The sequence below is a fragment of the Embiotoca jacksoni genome, unplaced genomic scaffold (assembly GCF_022577435.1).
Source record: "Embiotoca jacksoni isolate LCO1_2020_lvr unplaced genomic scaffold, fEmbJac1.0.p SCAF_10, whole genome shotgun sequence".
Taxonomy (NCBI): domain Eukaryota; kingdom Metazoa; phylum Chordata; class Actinopteri; family Embiotocidae; genus Embiotoca; species Embiotoca jacksoni.
This window is the reverse complement of record NW_027185230.1, coordinates 15,103,642-15,129,540: the sequence shown is the minus strand read 5'-3', so window position 1 is coordinate 15,129,540 and position 25,899 is coordinate 15,103,642. Positions and strand designations below refer to the sequence as shown.

The 25,899-nt window shown below is 41.2% G+C and overlaps 1 protein-coding gene across 4 annotated transcripts in view; it reads right to left on the bottom strand.

Moving 5' to 3' along the window:
• Positions 1–25,899, bottom strand: part of garnl3 (GTPase activating Rap/RanGAP domain like 3) — a 70,912-nt gene that overhangs the window by 23,753 nt on the left and 21,260 nt on the right. For all 4 annotated transcript variants that reach the window (XM_069168928.1, XM_069168903.1, XM_069168913.1 and 1 more), the window contains exons 2-11: positions 23,570–23,639; positions 9,305–9,379; positions 7,443–7,542; positions 5,721–5,839; positions 4,123–4,187; positions 2,391–2,454; positions 2,190–2,216; positions 1,664–1,739; positions 1,248–1,346; positions 1,037–1,140 (exon numbers count right to left, since the gene is read on the bottom strand). In XM_069168928.1, the coding sequence (XP_069025029.1) occupies positions 1,037–1,140; positions 1,248–1,346; positions 1,664–1,739; positions 2,190–2,216; positions 2,391–2,454; positions 4,123–4,187; positions 5,721–5,839; positions 7,443–7,542; positions 9,305–9,379; positions 23,570–23,639 (799 nt within the window). The remainder of the gene's footprint in view (positions 1–1,036; positions 1,141–1,247; positions 1,347–1,663; positions 1,740–2,189; positions 2,217–2,390; positions 2,455–4,122; positions 4,188–5,720; positions 5,840–7,442; positions 7,543–9,304; positions 9,380–23,569; positions 23,640–25,899) is intronic.

Below are 25,899 nucleotides of genomic sequence, written 5' to 3'. Positions count from 1 at the left end.
GTATATTTCTTAAGGAGGAGCACATTATACAAAAAGTAGAGAGAAATAAGGGAGAAGTGCAGTATTTATCTGAACTGTTGTTTTTAATGGTTTAAGTGCACAGTCTAAAGCACACAATGCAAGTGCGTTCAGGGCATGTCTCAATCCACTTTTGCAGGTTTGAAGGTAGATAATTTGAGTGCAAAGTAAGATGCATGGTTCAAAAGGGTCACGACCGTCATCTCCCATTCACTTTAAGGACCAGGTCTGCTTACACCTCGGCAGATTTGCTTTTATAATGGTGGATTTTCCAGGTAGGCAGGTTTGCACCACACTTCATTTTAAGACCAACACAGGACATTGGTGCTCAGATGGGCCCAAGTAAATCCGATATTTAAACAAAGTGAGCTGTGGACAGGAAATTGACAACCGAGTCCGTATGGCACAAATAAAAGACTTTTGTGTCGTGCTTCGACCTGCTTTGCTCCGGATGTACGACAGAGTCCTAAGAGTCTACAGCGGTCCTCGCACCTCTGTGAGGCTGTACACAACGGTGCTTTGAGTTAAATGAGCCTAACCCATGCTCACAATGACAATACAAACTTACTGATGTTCAACAGGTATTATGGTTAGTATGTTAGCAGGGGTATGAGTACGCTAGTATTTAACTAAACACAAAGCACAGCAGAACTTTCTGTGCATGTTGTTGATTTTGGTGGCAAATTGAAGCAATTGGATGAATTGTTATTCGACCTGATAATGGTCTGCGCTTATGGCATATAGTCCTGTCTCAAAGCACTCTACAGCTCGCCACACACACACACACACACACACACACACACCTGCCCTGCAAGGTGCTCGCCTGCCATCGGCAGCAAATTGGGGTTCACAGTCTTCCCTAAGGACACTTCAGCATGTGGACAGGGGGACACGGGGATCGAACTGCAGCCTTATAATTAGTGGGCAACCATCGACCATCTGAGCCACAGGTCGTGTAGCTAGACAACACAAAAGGAAGTAAAACCCATATAAAAATAGAAAAGAAGTCCAGCCACACCTGCTGTTTGTTCTCTTTAGAGTAGGGTAACATGGTGGACACATGGAACATGAGCTCATGGCCTTGATACACGGTGTAGATGGACTTGATTCCTGTAGTGTCGTCTGCAGACACAAAACACAACAACACAAAGAAGAAAGAAATTAGCACACTTTGGTCCCCTCTGCTGTAAAGTGCACCTGATATGATGATGAGCAGATAGGAGTCTTACTCTTGGTGTCTAGCCCTCCACGGTAACCGGCCCATCCCTGCAGTGTAATGGTGTCACCCAGCAGATTGAGAAACTTGTCGAATTTCTCGCTCCCCGTCTCTATAACGAACACAGAACTTTCAATCGGCAAATGTCTCCCATTGCAGGACATACAGTGATATGTTGGGAAATGTGCGCATCCCTTTTCTTGCAGAGAATTAGGTAAGACAACACTCTCATGTTTGTATGCAGGTGATTAGCTTAGCTTAGCATATAGACTGGAAACTGCTAGCAGGCCTCCGTCTGTGGGGTTATATTGTGGACTTCTTCGCTGAGATATTAAATGTTAATTCTCTGCAAGAATGCAAATAAGTGAGTTTCTCGAAAAAAAAATTCCCTTTAAAAGCTTCGAGAAAACTTTGTGTGGAGTGATTTACCGTTGCTAAACATCTCGTCATCTGTGAGCTGTCCATCTTTGGCATACAGTACACCAAACTTAAAGTTGACAGAACCCTACAAAATGATAGCTGGGTTAAAATTTTGAAACAATTAACAGTTCGAACATTCATTTTTTAAAGAAAGATAAAAATAGTATGTCAAATATGTCAAAAGATTAAAAAAATGGTATTTAAAAGTGCAAAATATAAATGATCTAACTTAAAGACAAGATTAATAGCATGCATCAGAGCAATAAATACAAATAAAGATAACACTTGAAGTACAATAGTGGTTGTATATATAGTCCTCATACACAAATAAAGAATCAGTCATGTAGGTTTCTGTTATGGTCTGTTATATGAAGGTGATTAGAAAGGTAAACTAAAGAAACCCCGACAATAAAATTTAAAAGTTAAAAAACGTCTTTAATCACAGGAAAAGCCTCGAACCTCAAAAATAAATCCAGGATCACCTCAAAAAGCATCAGACAAATAATCTGAACTGAACCGTGAACTCATTTCATACCTCCTGTTCCTCCAACACCAGCAGATCCTGCAGAAAGAAAGACAGAACGACCATCATTCACACTGAGCAGCACTGCAGCTGCAGATGACGCAGCCTGAGGACATTATAAAGTTTAGGTGTCGCTGATCAGACCTGGCATGAAATTGACCAGTGTTATGTTTCATTAACCGCGGGGGCCCGTTGTTCTTGTGTCACTCTCACCTTCTGAATCTCCGGGTTGAGGATCTCCCTGGGGCCTTTCTCAAACCGGTCCATGTTCATTGCACTATAAGGGGAGCAGGAGTAGCAGGAAAAGGAGGCGCGGCGGAGGCGCGGCGGAGGCAGCGATGAGAGGAAAAAAAGAGACAAGGGTGTTTAGGACTGATGGAAGACAAACAGCCCAGAGGCTAACACAGAAAAATGAGACTGGATACGGGGGATTTCTCACCCAGCTTGTACCATTTGTACTCATTCAGAGTTTTAACAGTGACACTGTTCAGCTTGAGGAATTTATAATTGCCAATCTTCTGTGTCATGCATCTTTTTATATCATGTTATGAGACACTCAAGACATCTGCTGCTGAAAACGTAATGTCGAAGGTATAAATAACAAGAAAATACAACTATAGAACATGTATGTGAGGTTCTGGTGTAAAATAAAGTGTGAAAATATACAAGTGTAGCCAGACTGGGAGATTTTCCAACCAGCTGGGAGACTTTTTCAGTCCGGTCTTCTGGGGGACACGTCAGTTTGAATAGTACACACACGTAGGAGCAGCCTGACTTGTGTCGAAGAAGAGTGTTTAAGTCTCCATCGGGAGGACAGAACAAACACAGGACGTTCAACCAAGATAGCAAGCAAAGCAAAAGTCAACGTAGATTTCTTTAAAGTAGCACAAGTCAGCTGCGTACATAACATCACATATCCAACTTTCGTAATATATGTAATGTAATCTCATAAGAGCCGTACATCATTTGACTTATGTAAACTTACTTATCTTAACCTAAACTTTTCCTGAACCTAACCTCGTGGTTTTTCCGTACCTAAATCTAAGGCACCTTACTTTTCACTTGATTGGGCTGATGAAAAGAGTAAAATAAAAAGTTTGAATAAAATGATTCCTAAATTTATTAATTGATTATTCCTTTATCAAGCAAAAATAAAAACATTCTCTAGTTTCAGGCTTCAAAAATGCGAATAATTAATTTTGTTTTTTGGTCATATATATAATAGTTTCACTGAATGTCTTTGTGGACTGTTGGAAGGCAAAACAAGCTATTATTAGTGGAGATATTTTTTCATTATGTTAACTACAAACAAACGGAGACTGAATGGTTATGTCCTCCTTGTACTTGCTAGCCACATAATTTCATGCGAGCAAAACACTGAAAATTATTCACTGATACTGAGTGTTTACTGATGTGACTGAAATCAGAGCCTCAAACGCACCCAATCATAATAAAAGACGCCCGGTGTTTTTTTCTGTCTATTGGAGAGGCTTCCTAATGTTCATCCGACGCACGCTCACATACTTACATCAGTGTTATACGCTGTTATTGAGGTGTTTACTGCTGTGCAGACGCGGGAATATTTTGCATTAAAGCTGTGTGTATCTTATTTAAAACAAAATAGCATCATTACTGCTACTCACTAACACACTGTTAAAATAATATATGCAAGCAGCTCGGTGGCAAATGTCTGCATCTAGACGGCAGTGAACACCTCAGTAACAGTGTATAACACTTACATTAACATGTGTATAAAGATGCCTTTTCTTTACGGACAAAAAAAACATGACCTGTTTTCCGATGATTAGTTTTGTTTGAGGCTCTGATTTTGGCCAACACTGTATGCAAATAAGCATGTTTCAACAGCAGTGCGAGATAACATGAATTCTCAGAGTAAAGAGTGAATGAACTGTGTCGGCTTGGAGCTCGGGGCTACGCTTCTCACCTTAGGATAGACTTGACTGATAGTGTTTTGGTCGGGCTGTAGGGGAGGCTGATCTTCAGAGTGCCCTGAGCGAACAAGGAAGACACGGATCAGGGATTACACACACTTTCATTCAACTTTTCTTTGAGGAATCACTTGATTAAAACATGTATTTATACAGCTCTGAATTGAAGCTAATTGAAGGAGATCATGCTACAAAACTCAAAAAAGAAATCTGAGCACACAACACATTTCTCAATTAGTCAGAGAATAATTACAGAAGACTAAATTAAGTTCAAGCCAAAGCAAAGTTGTTCTGTGCAGCAGCAGCAACAACAACAACATCCTGTACCAGTTAAGAGTCTGACAGAAACAAGACAAATCAATGTGATCAGGCAGCGGAGGTGCACCGCCCTAATCAGGTTCCAGACAAGGCTGCAGGCCAAAATTAGATCCAAGCTATCCTGGTCATGAAACGGAATCACTTAACAACAAAGACACAATAATGAACATGTGTCTCCCTCTCACACACCGTGAGTCAGAAGGGGAGTAGCAGAGTCGCCTAAGAAGGCTTTTGTTTTTTTCATATTTAGACGGCAGAAAAAAAAAAAAAAAGCCCCCTCCCACCGTGCATTTAAAAAAAAAAAAAAAAAAAAAAAGATTTCAAATTCAGGATTAATCGTTGCACCAAAAGTTTCAGTACCAAACCAGTCTGATTGGAGGGAAAATCCTGGGAGGCGGCGGTGGAACGAAACTAAGTAGACAAAACACGATGAGGAGGTACTTCTGCTCTGCTTGAGTAGTTCCAGTTAAACTTTACTCCACTACATTTATCTGAAGAGCTTACACAATACAATTCATTGTTTAGAATTAAACGAGTGGTTCCCAACATTTTTTATACCTCCTTTTAAATCAATCTACTTTTATGGAAAGCATTTTTAAACCTGTAGTTTGTCTCCTTTCTATTCCTTTTGTATCAGTTGTATTCTGCATGTTTTCTCTACCTGAAGGTGTGTTTGTTGTTTGTCGTCTCTCTATATAGTTTGATCATATTGGATTTGAATTGAATGTAAAATATATCTTTGCTGTGTATGCTATTTTATCATACTCTATAAAGCCCTTTGTAACTGTGTTTTAAAAAGTGCTATACAATTAAAGTTGATCATTATTATTATTATTATAAGAAAGCAGTGTCGAGTTGGAGCCCACTTGTCACATTTTATTAGAAATTTCCATTCTAAAATCAGATGGTCTTATTTTTGATAATTATTGGGGCCCAAATAGGTGAAAATGGAAAGAAATTAGAGAAAAGTCCCCAAAAATTAATATAAATCTATCGAGCAGAAGTTTTCGAGTTGTCAAAGGGGTGTTTAGAAGTGAAGGCGTATTGTATGTGTCGTTCAGGTCTAAAACATGAAGCATTTAAAATCCTGCGTTCTTTACATTCAAGTAAAGATGGTGGATGCAAAACTGCTCCGTAGCTACTAGAGGTAAAAAAAAAACAAAAAAAACACAGGGATGCAGAATTTTGAGTTAATCTTCAATATGCAAGTAAGTATTTTCAAATATTTGTGTTGCTATTTTTCCACTGGTGTGAGGTGCACAGATGGAGAACTCACCGTCTTCCTCCAGAGGATGGCTCTGTACTGAGGAACCCGCTGGTTGTTCTGGTCTGAGAGGACGACTGACAGGTAGAAGGGATTCTTCTCTGCATCTGTGCCCACGTAGTTCTGGTGGACTGAGGGCGACGCAGACAATAAACAGATAACATTATACAAGCACACTGGATATGTAAGATATGTGTGGATGTCACAATCAAAATGTCAACGTGACAGGCTCATTGATGTTGAAATTATAAGCAGCAAATGTGGTTTTCTGCACATTTCCATTTCATCAGAATTTATATTCCCCATTCAAACATTTCGATAATGAACACTCCCTTTCATCCCCTGGCTGTTCTATCCTGCCTTTCTTTCCCATTTTGTCTTCCTTCCAACCTTTTCTTTCATTATTTTCAGTCATCCTTTTCATTCAGACCCCCCCCATACACAAAGATTTCCTGATGACACCGCAGCAGAGTCACGCATTCGTGCCTCTGCCTCCTCGGTTGACCGGGTAACATCTTCAGAAAACAATGCTAAACAGACCTCCAAACCCAATTAGATGCAGGATCTCTGTCGCCTCTTCCCTTTGTCCCCTTCTAATGCCTTCTTTTCCTTTTTTTTTTCTCCTACAATTTTACTGTCTTTGTCCATTTGCTTTTCAGTTCTGTTTATTCCTTTTTGATTTAGGTAAGCAATACATTTGCAAGGTTGTGTTGCAATTATACACGTATTAGTTTGGACAGCTTGAGCCTCTCTTTTTGTGAGAAGAAAGCATATTTTGAGCTTCTAGAATTAGGAATTATCTTCATATGTAATGCAAGACAGCAGGGAAACAAACTGTTTTATTATTTTGAACCTGATCATGAAGAAATCCCGTCCATGTGTTGCTGTATAGGTGCCTCATCAGACAGGAAGTGCTTGCGTTGGAATAATTGGCCTCGGGTTCATAATGTGCTGTGTGGTGCGATGCAGTCGGCTCTCCTCAGGCTGTCAGACACAGATGGCTCAGCCACCGTCCAAACAGGTCGAGCCAACTTTCTCGAGACACGGTTAGATTTAAACTGCTCATGCCGTAGCGCGATTAGACCGTGGCTGGAGGAGGAAAAAGGGATTTCTTTTTTCTTCCCACGCCTGACGTATTTCTGGCTAACTATTTCCTTCACGTGTATCTCCATCCAACGATCTTTTGTTGCACGACTTACAGCGCTGCCTACGCTGCCGCTCTGAGACCAGGCAGGGTGTAAATGAGGATGGTGAAACGAGGAAGGTCAGAAAGGTGAAGGAACAGGCGACCAATTTCAAAGTATTTTCAACAATCTCCACGCTCTTCGCTAGCTCGCCGCACAGGGCTGCAACCCGTCCAGTCTTAATTGCGTTATCTTGTAGAGGAAAAGCCTCGAGACTGGATGTCCTCCACGGGCCTCATACTCAGAGTGATGTATGGGATTATAGTGTGGTTGAGACTCTCAGTGGGGATATGGCTGGATGCTAACAGGTTTTGGCCTCAAACGAGGAGCAGTGCGGCGCGAGGACAAGGCTGACTTCATAAGATAAGAAGCGCTCTGTAGACCGGGGAACACATTCAGAGGGTGTTTTTATTCCTGCAGCATCTGAGAGACACCTCAAACGCCGTTTCTAACCCTCACGCAGTGTGTTTCTCCGTGTATCTCGCTCTAATGCTCTGTGTGAGTGTGTATTTTTTATTTTTTAAACAGAGCACAGCAGAGCAGCACTGACCTTTTCCCAGGAAGTATTTAAAGAACCATCTGGTGTGGTACTCTGGATTCTCCAGATGGACATCGGTTCTCCTCCAGGTTCCTGGAGCGTAGTCCGAAGTCTGTTAGTCACACACGCACACGCGCACACACACACACACACACACACACACACACACACACACACACGGTCATCATGATGGTCACAGCTTGAGTCACAGCCGTCTCCTCTGTGGAAAACTGTTACACACTGCAGCAGATTACGAAACAGGGCTGGAAATCAGAGACAGCAAAATTCCAGACCCAGTGAGCCGCAGTCTGACTGTTTATTACTATCAAAGCTGTATTATGATGTAAATATAAAGAACATAAAGTCAGTTAAAACCATAAGAAAGGCAGTAAATCACATCAGGATTTGAGTCCATTATGGACACACACTGCAGCTGTATTTTCAAGAAATTGACTGACAGAAGAAACAAAGATGATCAATAAATAGTGGGAACAATTTAAGCTGCAGTATTATCCACCGAGATTGGCTAGCAGGTCGTCAAACTGTTATTGGATGCTTTGGGAGATCTGGTGAGGAAAACAGCTGATGGGAAAAACTCAAGCGTGCAGAAACATAATTTCTCTGCATTACTTAAGACTCAGATTACACCACTATAAAATATAGTGTCCTCCAGTCAGTGATTGAGAGACTCTACAAAGTCATTTTTGTTGGCAAACGTGTCGCCACGAATATTTTTTTTAAATATACATTTACTTCAACCATATACATACTTTGCCACTTTAATTTGGCAACTAATGCAGATAATGTAATGAGCCAGTTTCAAACCTCATTAGTTTGTTAGCCCTTAAAGTGAAGCACTGTGTACTTACGACCTCTAATCCCAAGACACACGTCTGATTTGTCCCTCCAGACAGCTTCATCTGAATATTATTTTAGCAACCAGAAAACTGAAACTATATTGTATTTACCAAGGAAAAAACAAAGATGTGAGAAAGTTTAAAAAACAACAACATTGACATATCCGTTATGTCCAATACATTTTCTCTGCCTCCAGATATATATTTTGACCAGTTGGATGGGTCACAACCCCTAGGTTGGAAACCACTTCAAGAGGTAATTCATAGTTTGAGCTTCACGACTCAAGTTAAAGGAATACTAACTATCTTTCTCTTTAACTTTCTCTATTTCCTGGCAACAAAGTAAATAAGTCTAAATTTATATTTCAGTGGTTCTCAGCTGGTGGGCTGCGGGGCCATTAAGTGGTTGTGTATGTGAAAAAAATAAGAAAAAAATGAGGGACTTGTATTTTGAAGTCTACAGAACCTCTGATGCTCCACTTTTATTTTGGAAGAAATGTTTCCCATCGAGCAGTGCCTTTGCGGTAGACGTTTGTAGCCAATGTGTTGAATGAAAGTAACATTGTCACATCAGTAGTTAGCTCTCGTTTGATCATTTGTGAACAGGTTCAGGATTAGATGAGTCTGATTATCTATTTAATTCAAGACAAGTCTAGCTTTTTATTTTGTATTTCATACAGTTCAATTAAGATCCTTAATGATACGTAAACTAAACTAAAATGTTGAGCCTGAGATTAAACCAGTTGAGAATCGCTGGTCTAAGTATGATTTAAAGATACTGTTCGTGGATTTAACATGAATATGTCATCACTGATAGATGTCTGCCCATCAGCATTTTACATATTTAGATTTTCTGGTCTTTCATTTTTTTTTTTTTACACTAAAAAATTGGAACAAGAACCTCCTACGTCATTTACTACTTATTGTTTTTGGCTGCTCATCACATATTTGTGAGAGCCAGATAATGACGAGTGGACAGGCGGGCTGCGTTTGCGCACAGAAGTGTTTTCTCTGTACCTCATCTGACGAGCCGTTCTCCACCCTGAAGCGTCCTGCCCTCTGAATGGCCCCATCTGCGTCACTGGAGATCAGCTGAGAGGGAGACAGAGAGAGTCAGAGAGGGGAGACGGGTTTAATATTAGGCATCTGATAACCAACCATGACTTGTGGCAGACAGTAATAAGCAGGTCATAAATACATTAGGGCTGGCTGTGTTCACAGACAAAAAGAGGAACCGCGGCCGACACATCACTTCCATGTGACCGCAGCAGCATGAGCCCTGCTGCAAACATATGAGCAGCCCTTTCTCTTGAATAAATAACCAACATCTCCACACTTCTTTAATCATCAATAATTATTCACATCTCTGCAATAACCTCAATTAGCTGTAAAAAAAACAGTTTTTATTCTCTATTTTCTTTTTTCACTTCCATCTGCCAACCCTCTACTTATCGGCCCAATTATCTGCGTCCTGCTGACTCACCTCTCTGCTACGGTGCTGGAGAGGAGACGTTAGGAGAGCAAGATGGGACAGTTAATGGTAGAGAGTGAAACAAGACAGGGCAGAGGACGAGAACACAACGTATCCTGTCTAGCATACGACTTACAGAAATGGTTCTTCATCTTGGGAAATATTGAACGCCCCTTCACTTTCCAGCTGAGAGTTACATGAGCTTCATGTGGTGGCTTTGTAAACTCTGATGTTGTTACTCTGAGACAGTGACGTCGTGTTTACGATGCAAACCTTCAGAGAAAAGTCAAAACATTCACATTTGCCTTGCGAACAGCAGCCGTCAGTAAATCAAGCCACTGTGCACCGAAACAGCTGAACGATTATCGGATGAATTGCGATGAAGTTCTGTGCAGACATTCGTGTTACCCTCAAAATATTATTCATTACTTCCATTTTTATTTGTAGCCATAATCAAGTCAACGTTTTTGCAGTTTTGAAATTGAACATTTCGACAGCCCTGTTCTTCTCTTAGTACGGTCTTTGGAAACATTATTTAAATGTTGGTATCACCAGCCTTTTATCTTTCTGGTCAGAAAGTCCACATCTGTGTCATCACAAAATACTTTTTAAGGTATTATGTGACCAGCCAGGAGCACTGAAGTTCCTAAAATCCCCGTAAATCCACAATTTACCATTTTGATATGTCTGGTTTTGTGCAGATTAAACAAACGACAACAACACAAATATGTTAATTTTATTGTTTTTGGACAGAGCCAGGTTAGCTGTTTTCCACTGTTTTATGCTAAGATAAGCTAACCATAGCTGCATCTTCATATTTAATGGACAGGCAGTGGTATTTATCTTCTCATAGCAACAAAGCTAATTTACATTATTTCCAAAATATCCAACTATTCTTTTCAATTTTCTTTGCCAGACTTATGAGAAATACATGCAGCAAATTAAATTACAATACTTGCAAATCATTTCTATTGGGTTTATGTGTCTGTCCATCTGATCCAATTATAAAACAAAACGTCTAACATGTTTGTGGATAATTAAAGATCAATACGTTTCATTGATAGCTCAACAGTAATCGGTCAAATGTTTAGTCAGTCAGTGTTGCTGCTCTTCACCATCCGAAAAGCCCCCTTCAATCTATTCTCTTCACGTCCCCATTTCCTTCTTAACCCCTCAACGCCATCGCAATGAATGATGTTTTGTTGCCAGGCAACGGACCAAAGACTGTCTCCTCCCTTGCTTCTGTTTCTCCTCCCCCTGCCTCTTTTTTTTCCCTCTGCATCTTTGCCCTTCGCTCTTTGACCCTCTTGAGTGTCGTGCTCTGTTTTGCTCCCCTCGCCAACAGAGGTCTCCGCTCTGCCAATGTGTTTTAAAAAAAAAAAAGTTAAAAAAAAAAGAAGAGCTCTGGCATGGCAGTTTATCCCTGTGCACACTGGGATATGTCCAGATGGCCTGAACTGGTCTGGAGAAGCCAAGAAAAGAGATGATGGAAAACATGCTCCTAAGAGAGAAGGACTGAACACAGAAAGCTGAAGTCTGAGTGTAATTTATTTCCTCCACAATAAAATTAAACAATTATTTTCATTAATGTGCCAATTGTTTTTTCGATTGATTGTTTAACCCATAAAACATCCAAAGTGATGTCTTCAACTGTCTTGAATTATCTGAAAAGCTGTCCTAAAGTTGAAAGATGTTCAGTTTACAATTATATAAACCAGAGAAAGCATTCTGTATTGAAAACCAAGTTTTACATTTTTCATGTTAAAGACATATCCAGAATATGTTTAAAACCACGACACTAATGTGTACAGAAACATACTCATTACCTCAAAGGCATCATGATAAACTAATAACTAAAACGATGTTCTGAATGGCTTGAGAGAGCCCGTGCAAAACTAAGGAGGGCACAATGTTTTTCAGTTTGGAAAGTGGGTGGTGCACCCCATTCAGCAGCTCATTAGATCATGTCAGACAGTACACTGACAAAGAAGAGTGATGAGGGAGCACTTATCATGCAGAGAGAGAGAGAGAGACGAAGGGTTAAAGTCCATTCAAAACATTCCTGTGGGTAAGTGAGGATAAAAGGCGAGCGCTTTACATCCTGAATAAAATCATTAATAACTGTCACTCTGACTTTATTGTTCGAGCTAAATTAAATCTGATATGCAGTACTGTAGCTGGGGGACTGGTGCAAAGCTCTTTAATGAAATTTTGCAACCTTAGCTTGGCTGAAGTTGGGTTTGGAGGAGGAACGCTGTGACGTAAATAAATAGTTATGAAGTTTTTATTTGCATTTCATGCTAAAAAGACCCTCCTCTATCGGTTACAACGTTATCTGCTACTAGTTGAAATAATAGTACACCTTATACAAAAGGACAAAAATGAAATGCTCCAAGGTTAAAGTAAATCCTGAAGTATTTCTCCCCCTTTGAGCTTTCTTCAAGTAATCGAACAACCTAAATAAATAAACCTTAATACTTCACGTGAATGGCCAACTAAATCTTTGTGCATCAGCCAAATCAGTATTTACCCTCGATCATAAGGTATTACAGGGCGCCCAGTCAAAGAGGCAAAACAAAGATGAAACATAACTCATTTGCTATATCTGTGAAAGAGGAAATGAAACATATTAATAGTAAAAGGGTGAGGAAACGCAAATGGTTAACCGTACTGCAGGTTTAAAAAAAAAAAAAAACTACAACTCAGAAGGTGTTTATTTGGTGACTCGACTGATCAGCTATTACCTGCAGTCGTATTAGTGGGGTTATGATTGGAGCAGAGGCAGCTTTTAAGTTAAAAACTGTTCCTCAATCCTTACTCCGATGAGAACTACATTCGAGTTTGTCAACTGTAACGCCAAGAAAAATTCAAAGAAAGAAACAACATAGTGGCGCACATGTATACGACGTATTTTCGGACAGTTTTTTTTTTAATGTGAAAAATGTCTTTACCTGAATCTGTGATTCCAAGCAAAAGCGTAACAAAACAAAAGGTGTTATACCGACATCAAGGTGTGTTTTCAACTGAAGAATATTGTGATGAAAAACATCAATACATATTCAATATATCGCTGATTTCACCCGCCCCTAATGTGCACACAAGGGAAGCACTGGCTGCATTCGCTCCCTACGGTGCACTGTATATAATGAGATAATAAAATCCAGCAGATAGAGAGCCAAGCGTATTTACTGCAGGTGTGAAGCTCTGATAAACAACAGGAGGTTTCTGTGCAATAATTGGCTGTGTTTTAAGAGATGCCGCAGAAAATAATGCGCTCCCTCCTTTCGTCTGCACATTAATAGGCCTGGAAGCAAATATATTTTCTGCATGTTTCCAAGCGTGGCGGTGTATGTGCCTGCGTTTATGTGCGAGTGAATGAGCTTTGCTGCTCCAGTAAAATCCGTGTTTGTGTGCAGAAAATGGAAAGTAAATGTCGAAGCTGGAGGCCTCCATCTCCCTCCATTTCTCCTGCCTCCTGCAACATTAACTGTCCAATCGCAGGATAATGGAGGGGAAACCAATGCAGCGTTCAGACAGAGCAATGCACTGCCTCCCTCATGTGTGTGTGTGTGTGTGTGTGTGTGTGTGTGTGTGTGTGTGTGCGGCTGCATGCGAGAAAGAAAACGCTTTCAGTATTAAATGTGCGTTTAGGTAAGTGTTTGTGCTGCAGTGTGTGAATAGGCTTTCTGCTGTTTTTTGAGGTGAAAGAATGAAAAATGTCAGGAGAAAGGCGAGATTAAGCTCTCCGGGGAGTCTGTGAGTGTGTGTTTGCCTAAGCGCACACACACACACACACACACACACACACACACACACACACACACACACACACACACACACACACACACACACACACACACATATGCATCACACAGCCACTGCTTCTAAATCATGCAACAGAAGAGTGGCAAAGAAGGAAAAGCTGCACTCCAACGATTCCCCCTGGGCGGGGAGGCGGGAGGGAGGCAGACGAGAGGTAACAGTGGAGAAGGGGGAGCCGTTATGCTTCTACGGTTTAACAAACAACCCATAAACCACCTTGCCACTACAGTGGAGTAATATGGGGTGGAGGAAAAAAAAAAAAAAAAAAAAAGAGACACCCAACATATATAGAGAGAGGGGCAGGATGAAGGATGAGGCCAATGGGGAAGGGAGGCAAAGAGCGATGTGTGATGACAACAAAAAGCCGAATGATAAAAGAATAATAGCCGTCTCCAGGATGCGTAAGCCCAGGGGAAAAGGGCAGAGGCTTCACAGACGGCGCAAGCTCACACTCTCCTTTGCACACACACTCAAACAGTTACCATTTTAGGGCATGACTTGAACATTTCACAAACACAATCGAGCTCACGGCGTACTCATAGAGCCTCTGATTTCCCCAAGGCCCACGGGACAAAGGAGCGCTACACTGCAGAGGGAGGTGTGTGTGTGTGTGTGTGTGTGTGTGTGTGTGTGTGTGTGTGTGTGTGTGTGTGTGTGTGCGTGCGTCAAGGGTATTAAATCAATACTTTTGTGACTGCTGATAGATAATTTATCTCATCAGTGGTCCTTCGCATGCACACTCACAAACCTCAAAGAAGGCAGAACAGGAGAGGAAGTGGAAGAGGGTGAGGAGGGAGGAAGAAGAGAGGCAGGTGCAGAGTCTGAGAGGAGATATGAAAAAGCGACGAGGAAATTAAGAAGCAGATGAAGAGTTGAGGAAGAGAGGATGGAGAAAAATCTGGAAAACAAAGAGGCATAAAGAAAAAGGGGAACGTTAAACAGGCTAAAAGGGAAGAATCGGAGGAATCACGAAAACACATGCTCTTCTTTTTCCCATCTTCTTAGTCTCCATTGACTTAAGACATCTCCATGAAATCTCAATGTTGTGCTTCACAGATGCAATCCAGATGCAAAGTGGGAGGGGCTACTTTAGGCGCCTCTGGAAGTAAAAGTCCCATTCATTTGTCCCATAGAAAATGTTCCATAACAGAACTCACAAATGAAGCACTTCTAAGACTCAGATCTGTACGAAACACTCCCATCAGTACAAAAGACGCATTGGAAATGATATATATGAAATACTCTATGCTATAGGACCGTGTGCATTAAACATTGGTAGGTTGGAGTTATCGTTACATGTTGTGCTGGTACACAACAGAATCTGAGAGATGTATAGGCATAAATATCTCAGCGTTTCACACAGACTGTCCGGTGACTCAGACGATCCAGAATAAAAATATTGTAGCTGAATTTAGAGAAGGAAGTGAAGTGTGGGAAAGAGATACAAAATGCTTCTCACCGTCTTTTCCAAAACTTTTCTATCTCGTCTTCCTGATCATGTTTTATTGATGGGTGGATTATAAGATTTTAGTGGTCAAATCACCACCAGCTAATAAATCAGTTTTATGATTTCTTACAGGAGATTCAGATGACTCAGGTCGCTGCTATCGGCCTCCATCCATTTATGTCCCTTAACTTTATACCTCTCTCTCACCACTCTAGCTTTGTGCTTTTTGTGCATGTATCTCTGGCTCCAGAGATTCATGTTTCTGATCTGCGGTTACTGTCCCAGACAACTCGCTAATGTTTACTGTTTGTAGTCTCTCTCTGCTGTTCTTTTCTCTCCCTGCTCTCCCCTCATCCCAATCGGTCGAGGCAGATGGCCGCCCACCTCTGAACCTGGTTCTGTCTGGTTTCTTTGTGTTAAAAGGTAGTTTTTCCCTCCTGAAGCTAAAGCTTAAACCCCAACAGATACAACCAGAGAGGCAGGATCTGGAAACAGATGATCTGAACCATGCAGTAATATCCAGATCTCCGCTTTCCGGATCCTGAATGAACTGATCCTTCTAATAAATATTGACTCTGTAGTCAAAGCCAGATTCATCTGTGCCACAGATGTCCATTGTGTTTTTAGAATTTTTAAAAACAAATTTTATAACGACAATGGAGCTCTTTGGCACAGAAATAAGCTATATCAGGCTGCGGGTAGACAGACTGGTCTTGTTGGTATCATTTAATTGTTGGTTTGGGTCATTTGTTGAAGTTGTTAACAAAAAGAACTACAATCACTGGCTTATGGTCAAGTTGCAGTTTACAGTTATATCTGTCCAGAGTCAAATGGTGAAAACTTAAGTAATTTTTCCAATAAAGCTGATTTTGTTAAGCACAAAGTTGCAGCGATGACAGCAGACATTGCTTCAAACATGGACCTTGCTCCAAAGAATTGATAGACTTTTATGTGAAAATTTGCCAGTTAGCGCATGAAGTCTGGAGTTATGGCCATAAAATGTGTTTTGTGAGGTGACTTTTGACCTTCTAAATCTAATCAGTTCGTCCTCTGTACTAAATTAACATTCGTGCTAAAAAAAAAAAAAAAGAGAGTCCCTCAAGGAGTTCCTGAGATATGGCAATCACGAGAATGGGACATGAGTACGTACATTTGTAATCGAGCAACACGGGTGATGACTAATCTAATGACAGGGACTGAAGACATCGGGCCACCCACCCGAGAGCCCTGCTGATGGGTGCAGCAGCTTTGAGGGCCCTCAGGAGTGGGCAGATGCTGCAGTGAAGCCCTGGATCACAGAGCTCAGCGGCAGAGCGCCATGCATCAGCTGCTTTAATAGATGATTAGTTATGTGTCAGAGAAAATAGGAAGAGGGGGGACAGATGGGGAGACAAGAGTAAGAGGGAGGGGGTTTAATAAATTTAAATAGGCATGTTTGGATAAGCACTCACTGTGACACAAACTTCAAATTATTTCTAAAAGAGGCTGATTAAGTCGCAGGCTTTTTAAAAATATCAATTACTTTCAAATGAGACAAGAATTGTTTTATTTCTGAAACCTTGTATGAAGCACGCGGGGGAAGGTGACAAAATGGCTGCATCTAAACGAGAGTAATTGTCAGAAAAATAAGAAAACAAATCAAAGAAGCCTCAGAGGAGTAACAACAGGCTCTGGTTTCCACCAAGCTGTAGTCAAGCTGTGACTGGATCCTGCAGCTGCAGGAAAGTGTTATAAACACAAACAATAGAGCTGCGACTGAAAAAAACTCGACTGACTCCGAGTACGGAAACCAAAATAAGACGAGTGTTTCTGCACAGGTAGTCTCTCAGAAAAATGCTCTGATCATTTCAAAAAGTGACCTCATTTATTCTGGAGTTTGTCAGTTTGCAAAAAAGTTTGCATGTAAGTGATGAATACCACCAACTCAGTGGCTCCAGTTATGACTCATGAGGATGAATTCCTAAGTTTTGACATTTCAGAAAGCCATTATCACATCTGTCTGTTTTAACAATGAGCAAAAGAAGATAATAACTGATTGATTGGCTTGTTTTTGGGCTGATGTGTGAATTTAACCAATCTATTGCCAGGGCTCGCATCTAAACATCCAAATCTTCCACCAAAACAAAAGCGCCATCTCTGCATCCTATTAGCGCCGCCCAACAAACAAGAAACAAGCAGAGCTAGCTAAGTGAGATTAGTTAGCAACATTATTGGCATGTTGCTGCTATAACTGAGACGATACAAGTTCTGCTAATGTTACACATAAACCTTTCAATGCCTGTATGACAAAAATAAAGCAAGAATAAAATGTGTCAGTTTGCTATCATCTTGTAATTATCGTTTGTGGCCACGGAGGCCGCTGTTCAGCTAAAGTTACATAGTTAATAAACAAACAAGCAGACGCAGTCACACACACACACACACACAGTGTGACGCACACACTCTGAGAGTGGGAATAAATTCAATGTGACAGTGCAGTCAAAGGCCTCTGAGGCAGTGACAGTAACACTGGTAGGCAGGTGGGAGTGGAGCCGTCTGCTCACCAGTCGCTGTGCAAGACTGACAGCTAACTTCTCAACACAGTGTCTCACTCTCTCACACACACACACAGACAGACACACAGACACACACACACCATTTCTGACAGTAGTCTCAGTCGCATTCATTGCTGTGCACTGCGGCACACCAAACAGCACGGAGCCGAGACAAACACGCATGTCCAACCACAGTAACAATCAACATGAGACTGTTTGTCCGAAGGGTTTCATCCTCAACACCGCCAACCTTTGTTTTTTTTTGTTTTTTTTCCCTGTGTGTTATACAACATAGCTTCAACCTCATCATCACCACCTTCATCTCCGGGCCTCAAATAAAGACACTTTAAAAACATCGCCACCCTTTCCAAGCTGTCGTGTCAGGATGAAACGGATTTTTATTACGTTTTTTTTTTTTTTTTTTTTTAAAGTAAACTGTGGAGTTTGTCACTGTTGAAGAGGCATGATGGGGTGGGAGTTTGTTGTGTTTTCTATCAACGCAGATGACATTATTAAGTATTTTTTGCTGACTTGTGGGGACAAGCATTTACAAAATATAGGTCTCAGAGAGTGTGTTGGCACAAAGGATAACAGGAACATCACTTGTGTTGACTACAGTGATTGGGGCATGTAATACGGGCCAAACGGCCAGTGTGTGTGTGTGTGTGTGTGTGTGTGTGTGTGTGTGTGTGTGTGTGTGTGTGTGTGTGTGTGCGCGTGTGCATCAGCAGGATATTGATTTTCTTCTTTGGTGTAGTTATTGAATTAAACTTCCTACTTTGTTTACTATTTTTTCTATGTAACAAACAGGCCCTCTGGCACCTAATAAGACAACCACACACACCCCCCCACCCCCACTTAAAGTTTGAGGATACATTTTAATGACTCTGGTAATCGAGTTAACCTTTCTGCAGTTCCACCACAAGCTCAAAGTTTCCAGTCATCTCAAGTACATTTGTATTTGGGAAAAAAAAGTCCTTTATTTCATCATAAAGTACACGTTTTATTATCAAATGTATTCAGAACAGAGTTTTGACTTCATAAGCCTGCTGAAATGTATCCGGATCCTACACAGCTCTATAATGTCAGAAGTGTGCGCATGGACTAAAGCGAATCATATCGGTACATTGTCGAGGTTCCTGCTGCCACCGCCGCCGCGATGCCAGAAATAAAACAGACCGAGTGGCAAGGTGAGTCACGGCTCTGCTTATGCCGGTCTCTCTTATTAGGGAGACCCCGCTTGGAGTCATTATCTCCCAGTTATGTCGAGACGCTCAAAAACATGCTCTTTAAAGCAGTGGAACAGACTGCAGTCAATGTCATGTTCAGAAAACAAACAACACAAACAGTGAAGTGATTTGGAGGCATAACAGCGAGGTACATACTGGGGTCACTTCAACTCTTCTGCACTGCAGGAAAAAGGGTCACACAGTGGTCATTAACTCTGTTTACTAAAATACTTCTTTTGAATATAAAGTGATACAAACTACTGTTTGCTGTGGAGTGTCTACCGTTTCCCGTTTAGCATGTGGAGACAAATGAAGATTATAATTTAATGCTTTTAAGACAAAAATATAAATAAATGTAAAACTATTTCTACACAAAAATGGCACACAGAGACATTCTAGGATATTTAGAGGTATAAATATATTAAATGTAATATATAATATGTATCATGCGTAAATACATATGTATTTTGGTACATGTAGCTGTGTAAAGTTTACATTGGCGTGACACTTGCTAGTGAGAGCGCTTGTCTTATTTTTCTGTGTTTCTCTCATAAATTATGATTGACAGACTGGCAGCACAATTTTTAAACTAATTTCCTTTCCATACGACACATTTTAGGGACAAATTACTCAATGAAAATAAAACTGAAAGGATTTAGTATTTTTAATTGAACGATAAACTGACAGTCTGGAAATATCACGCAGTCAGAACATTTAGACTATCGTGTAGAGAAATAAAGATTACAGAACATAAAACAAAATATTTAAATGATTTAGTAGAACAAGAAAAATATTGTTAGGAAATATCTTGGTGGCTTTTCAAACATTCCTTTAGGGAGCCGTGCTTGGAAATTTTGAGACTAAAAGTAAATCTAAGAGTAAATTCTCTTTGCAGGTCGTCGTGGCAGCTTCATAAAAGGGCAGCTGGGTTCATAAATCTGCCTTTTCCTGTCACGTTAGTGCAGCATTCAGCTGTAAAGGAGAGCTGAGCATTTTAGGTTTAGCCTGGAGGAGCAAAGCTTCAAACACCTGGAGTCACTGAAAACACATTTTCCAAACAAACAAATGAATACTGGTTCTTTCCCAAATTAGCATCAGTTTCAGCTGGCAACAGGCTAACCTTCATCCTTCTTTGCTAAGCTAAACAAGTGTGAGTGCAGGTGAAGCACAAACTAACACTCTGCCCCTGTGTCTCCAAATGTGCACTTAACTTTTGCAAAGTACTTAAAGTGCAAAGTGTGTTCACACTGTCAAGCATGGGAACATTCCTTGCACTATAAGTACCTGATTGTTCCCTTTATACTCGTCCGCAAATTGAGTGTGAAATGATGGACACTTCTCACCCTTAATGGTCGCCATCATGTCCACACAGCGGAAAGAGAGGGACCACTGACCTATTTTGCAGCAGCCAAGGAAACGGCAGCTGTTGTCGAACACGAGTTGAACACGTCCACACAGTAGTGTATATTTTTCACCAAGCAACACAATACTTCTGTTGAATAGAAGTTTTTTCTATGTTTATTGTGTGTGTGAAACATTTTTAGGTAAACAATGACAGAAGACATGTTGACAGGTGATGCATTCAAATGTTCCCGTTATTTCCGCTGCGTGCAGAACAGCTGTGTGCGATTTCAGACAAAACTACCCAGTCGAAAACTCACGCACGACACAAATAGGTGTACCGACAGCCACAGCGGTAAAAGTCTGCGGAGAGCCTTGACCTCAACACTGTCGTCTTTGCTGGAAGCAGCTCAGCCCATGTCGATCTCACACCACGGATGAAGCCAGAGCGTCATGTGCTCCGCTGCAGGACCGAAGCACCTCAGACGAAAAGATTCCAGAAAGAGAAAGCAAAAAAAATAAATAAAAATCCCACTTCGGAAATGTGAGGACAATTTAACGATTCTTCTCAGGAAATGTCAGGTGCTAATATCATGCCTACACCATACCAGACAGGACACACACATCCGGCACTGTCAACACAAGGAGCTGTTTGTGGGCTAAAAGGCATCGAGACCAGAATTTCCACCGACTCTTTCCCGACCTTTGCACAAGCTTCCCCCGGAGACGTCCCGCCTGAAACAGCGTGAGCGCCAGACTCGACAAAAACACTTTCCCTCGTACGTGCACATAAGCAATCATATTTATTCTCCCACAGCAAAACAAAGACTTAATTTCACTGCAGGGTCAAGGACCGGAGATAAAATGCAAGCTTGGCAACATGTGGTTATCCTCCCCGAGGTTGTTCCTGAAGATCAACCCGGGTTTATCGGGCCCTGTCGTTAATTTTCCACTATCCACTTCATCTTCTATTAAAATGTACCACAAAACCAATTATCCCATCAGGAGCTGCTGTGTCTTAAAAATAATCCTTTCCCGTATGTTTTTGATTCTTACCCTAGACTAAAACTTCTACATGTACACTTAAAGAGATTCAAATAGTAGCTCTGAATGAGCTAACTATCTAGCCAACATCAAGGCACCTATAGTGTCGCTTATAATGTGTTGTCTGATTTAAACTACTCAGCTTGTAGAGGAAGTCGTTAGTGGTTCTGTTGCCGTAAATGTAAACGGTAAATGTCCAAACTAAATAAAATGCACAAAGCAAGAAAGTTCTTGTCATATTTAAGGAAAAGTTGCAAATTAAACATATTTGCTTTCTTGCCGAGTGTCTGATGAAAAGATTGACATCACACCGAGTACAGTAGATATGCCACCAACGAATTAGCTTAGCTTAGCATTCAGACTGACAGGAGGGTGATAGAGCTGAACTGGCACCGGCTTTGTCACCGTGAGGTTTCCAGGCAACCAGTGAAGGCTCCAGGAAGTCAACGCACGGCAAAATTAATCTTATCGTTTTGGTTTTGCATCACTGTCTGTGTTGATTTGTGATCTTACAGGTGCTGGTGGGAGAACTGAGCCAGGCCGGCTTGCTTCCTCCTGCCTCCGGTCTTTATGTTAAACTAAGCAAACCTCCTGATCCGTTCTTATTAGCAGGGTGTCGTTCGTCACTGCTTTCCAAAACTGTGATCAAGAAATTAGCATTACTGATCTGCCACTACAGCGGTAACCGTTTGATGAGGATTAAAGTTAATAATATATTGACTTTACCACAAAATATTTGGATTAAGGCTGGGAAAAGATTCTGGTCACATTTCAAAAGACAATAATCTTAACTGCTGAAGGCAGAGTGGTTATGAACATCCAGCCTAACCTCTTCTGTAAAAGGTTTCCTGGCACTAATATCACATAACATCCACCTTTCTCTCACATATTAGACCATCATTGCTAACAAGGCCCGGGAAGCTACATTCTTTGAAGGAATGAGTCAACCACAATTCTGATAGTGGTTAAATTAATAAGTTAATACATTTATGAAAACATTGAGCATGGAGCAAGTTAAAACATTTATGGGTTCCAGCATCCTAAATATGAGGATTTGCAGCTTTTCTCCGTTTCATGTTATTGGAAATTAAATATCTTTCAGGTTTAAACTGGGCTCTGATAAGGTGTTATGGGCTATATTTACTATTATGATACATTTTATGTATATAGCCACTCATAAATCTGTAATTTATTGCTTTTCTATTATTATATTATTCTATTCTTTTATTCTATTGTTTCTATTATTGTCTTATTGCTTCTGTATGTATGCTGCTGTAGCGAAAAAAATTCCCCTTGGGGATTAATAAAGTAAATACCTACCTACCTACCTATCTAATAGATGAAAATTAATTATTAGCGACAGCCATCTATAAAGACAAAAGGATCCATTGTCTCTAGCCTCAAACTTGAGGTGTTTACATTGTTTTTGCAATCTTTTCACCGATTATAGTCATATACTAATATGTTATGTCTTCGTATCTAATACTTAATCCAACATGATGGATCACAGAAGACCTTCCAGCTCGCCACACATAGAAAAAAATATAAATTTCTAGGTGCAGCAGAGATAAAAAAAAAAAAAAAAAAAAAAGACGAGAGGACGCCGCTGATCAGATCGAACGCTGCACATGTTGAATGCAAAAAAGGAACCGACGCCTCAAATCGTTCTTTGAATATTGAGGCTATTAGTGACCTCATCCTGCTTCACACTCTGGATCCTGCTCCCTCACTTCCTCTCTCTCCAACTCACACCCTCGCACAGCAGCACTGTGTGTAGTGTCAGTCTGCTGGTGCCGATATTCAGCGTGTGGTTTCTCCTCAGCACTAATCTGTCGCACACGTGTTACGCGGCACTCATGTACGAACCCACAATATGTCCTGGTAGGAAGTACGATCGCAGCATGACAGCCCGAGGACTTCCTGTCCCTCTGGGCTATCGGGATGTACAGACTCAGCTTACACACACACACACACACACACACTTCTCCTCAACAACAATGACTCAACAGCTTAGTAATCAACCACGAAGACACACACTGTCTTTACACCAGCAGCGTCAAAACAAAACAAATGAAGTTTGGAGGCTCGGCAGCGAGCGGAGCGCCCATTGTGAGCCACGCTGGCAGAGCACATCGCCGGACCACACCCAGTACGTCATGACTCATCAGTCAACCCCCCCCCCCCCCTCTTCTGTTGTCCATCCATGCCAACAGAAAAGAGGGGAAGGCAGCGAGAGAAAGAGAGAGACAAAGAGCGGGAGGGGGAGATCATCAGGAGAAGAATCAATGAGGAGGATGAGGGGAGAGAGGATGAGGAGAGAGAGGATGAGGACACACTCACGCTGAGACACAAAGAGAGCAGCGAGCAAATGAGTGCGTTGTGGGTGGGACTCACCAGCTCGACCGAACCATAGTGTTTCCTGCTGAAGTCTCCACGCCTGCAGCCCAAGTCCTCCGAGGCAGAGCTGGAACAGAAAAAGGCACGGTCAGACACGTGGCCCGCTGGCCCTCCATCACACCACATACACAGCACATACATGAAGTTACGTCACTCATACACAAGTGGAAGTGGCTGCATCTGCTTTTCTCCCGTCTCTTTATCTCAGTAATCTCACTCTGTCTTCTTGATCAACGGACACTTTATTCACACTGGTCTTCCTTTCTTTTCTTTCTGTCTTTCTCGGACTCCTTCCTGTCGCTGTGGCGGGGCCCCCGGTGGCATGGCGACTGGCCGGGAGCGGCGGCGGCCAACCCAGTTCTGATTGAGACGTGGATCCTGATTAAATTAAGCTCGAGTGATAGATGGGGACTGGCCGGGAGAGCGGACTGCTGGTCAAGTGGCCAAATGGCACACGCAGAGTAGATACAGTCACAAATACATTAAAAGAAAGCGGCACACGCACCAAGCGACAACAGGTTATGATGTCACCCATTGGTTCGTCGCCATCTTGCCATGTTGAAGCCAGATGTGACCATATTTGGGCGAGCTGGGGAGGAGCGAACGGCAGATTTGATTAGGAACCCGAGGACATTATGCCCCGCCCACTGATAGCGGAAACCTGACTGCACCACGGGCCTGTCAATCAAACAGACACGCCCCCATAAACACGGCCGTTTTAAGGCCTATTTTGTAGAAAACTACTGAGAAGCTAATAACACCCACATAATTGTGGAAAAAATGTATTGACTTCACATTTTGGCTTCAGAGTCAGAGGCTACGTCCACTTATATATATACAGTCTATGACCGCACATGAGGAACATAAATAATGAGTTTTCCTTTTTGAAAAATCCAACTACGCTACTTTTTAGATTTCAATAAAGTTAGCTTTAGTATTAAGTAAGGCAATAATTTGACATTTTATAAAACTAAACTTTGATAAAATGATCAACTCAAATATCCTGTCTGAAATTAGCTGCACAGCTAAAAGCAGCAGTCATTTAGCTTAGCATAGCGTAAAGGCTGGAAATAAAAGGAACTGGCTAACTGCAAAGTTTAACATGGTATATTTTTTGTAAACAAAAGAGATATAAGATGCTAATTTGACAACTTTAGGATCGTTCGTAAGCAGATACCTTGCATTCGGACAAAGCCAGACTAGCTGTTTTGAGTCATCATGCTAAGCTAATTAACTCCCAGACATGAGACTCATATGGATCTTATCATTTAACTCGATCAATCAATTGTGTGTTTCTTTCCTTAGAATACTTTTGCTAATCCAGTGAGCAAGAACCTTCCTTGATCTTTGATAGCATCTAAATGAAAAACCTGGTCAGTCACTCAAGTCTTTTTTGTGCTTCTAAATGTCAGCAGTATGATATGATCAAGTTAGACTCATGTGAGCTGAAGGTGCCCCTCACAGCCGGCTTCACATGACATCTGTTTGCAGCACAAAGACCCAACAAGAACTTCGAGACTGATGTCTGTAGTTGGCCCACATTATCTCTGAACAGCCCATTTATCACAGCTTATCCTCAGTCATGACGATCATGTTACTATTGATCCGCCCTTGTCCACGTAGAAGAATCATTTGGTGGCATTGTAAAAAGCCTCAAATTTTACGGATGAATTAAACAGAAAGAACAAGCTGGGCGTAAAACGATCAATTAATTTGTCTGTACGTGGCAGGCAGCGTTCTCAGAGCTTTCATTTCAGAGTATTTTGTTTCTTTGGAAAGCGAAATGTCGTAAGAATCTGGTTAAATCCTATTAGAGACGAAGCTATTAATGAAGAAATAAGTCTGAATCTCATCAAAAAGACAGATTGTAATTTTTGTAAGTTAAATAAACGAGATAAAACACGCCCCTTTGGACAGACCCAGATTTTTCTCACGTGTTTTGGTGGTGATTTTAAAATTAATGTATCCATTACTTAAAAGAACTAAACTTTAAATTATTTCTTTTCTTTTGATACTTGAAATAATGTTAACACAAGTAAACATCATTCATGTGCATCGAGTAAAAGGCTGTTTCTTAATCTTAAAATTAATCCCGAGTGTTTCAGCCATTACTGTAATGATCGCTATAGTAAACGCCACGATCGGAGACGGAGCTTCCTCACACACACACACCACAAAACAAAATGAGACAAAGGGCACAAGGCCAATACATTCAGCTTCATCATGTCGTCGGTGCAAAAAGACCCGAGTTTGTCCTCAAAATGGGAAAACGTGCAGTAATATTGCATGTGGTTAAAACCACTTCATTAATGGCCATTCAGTTTCCA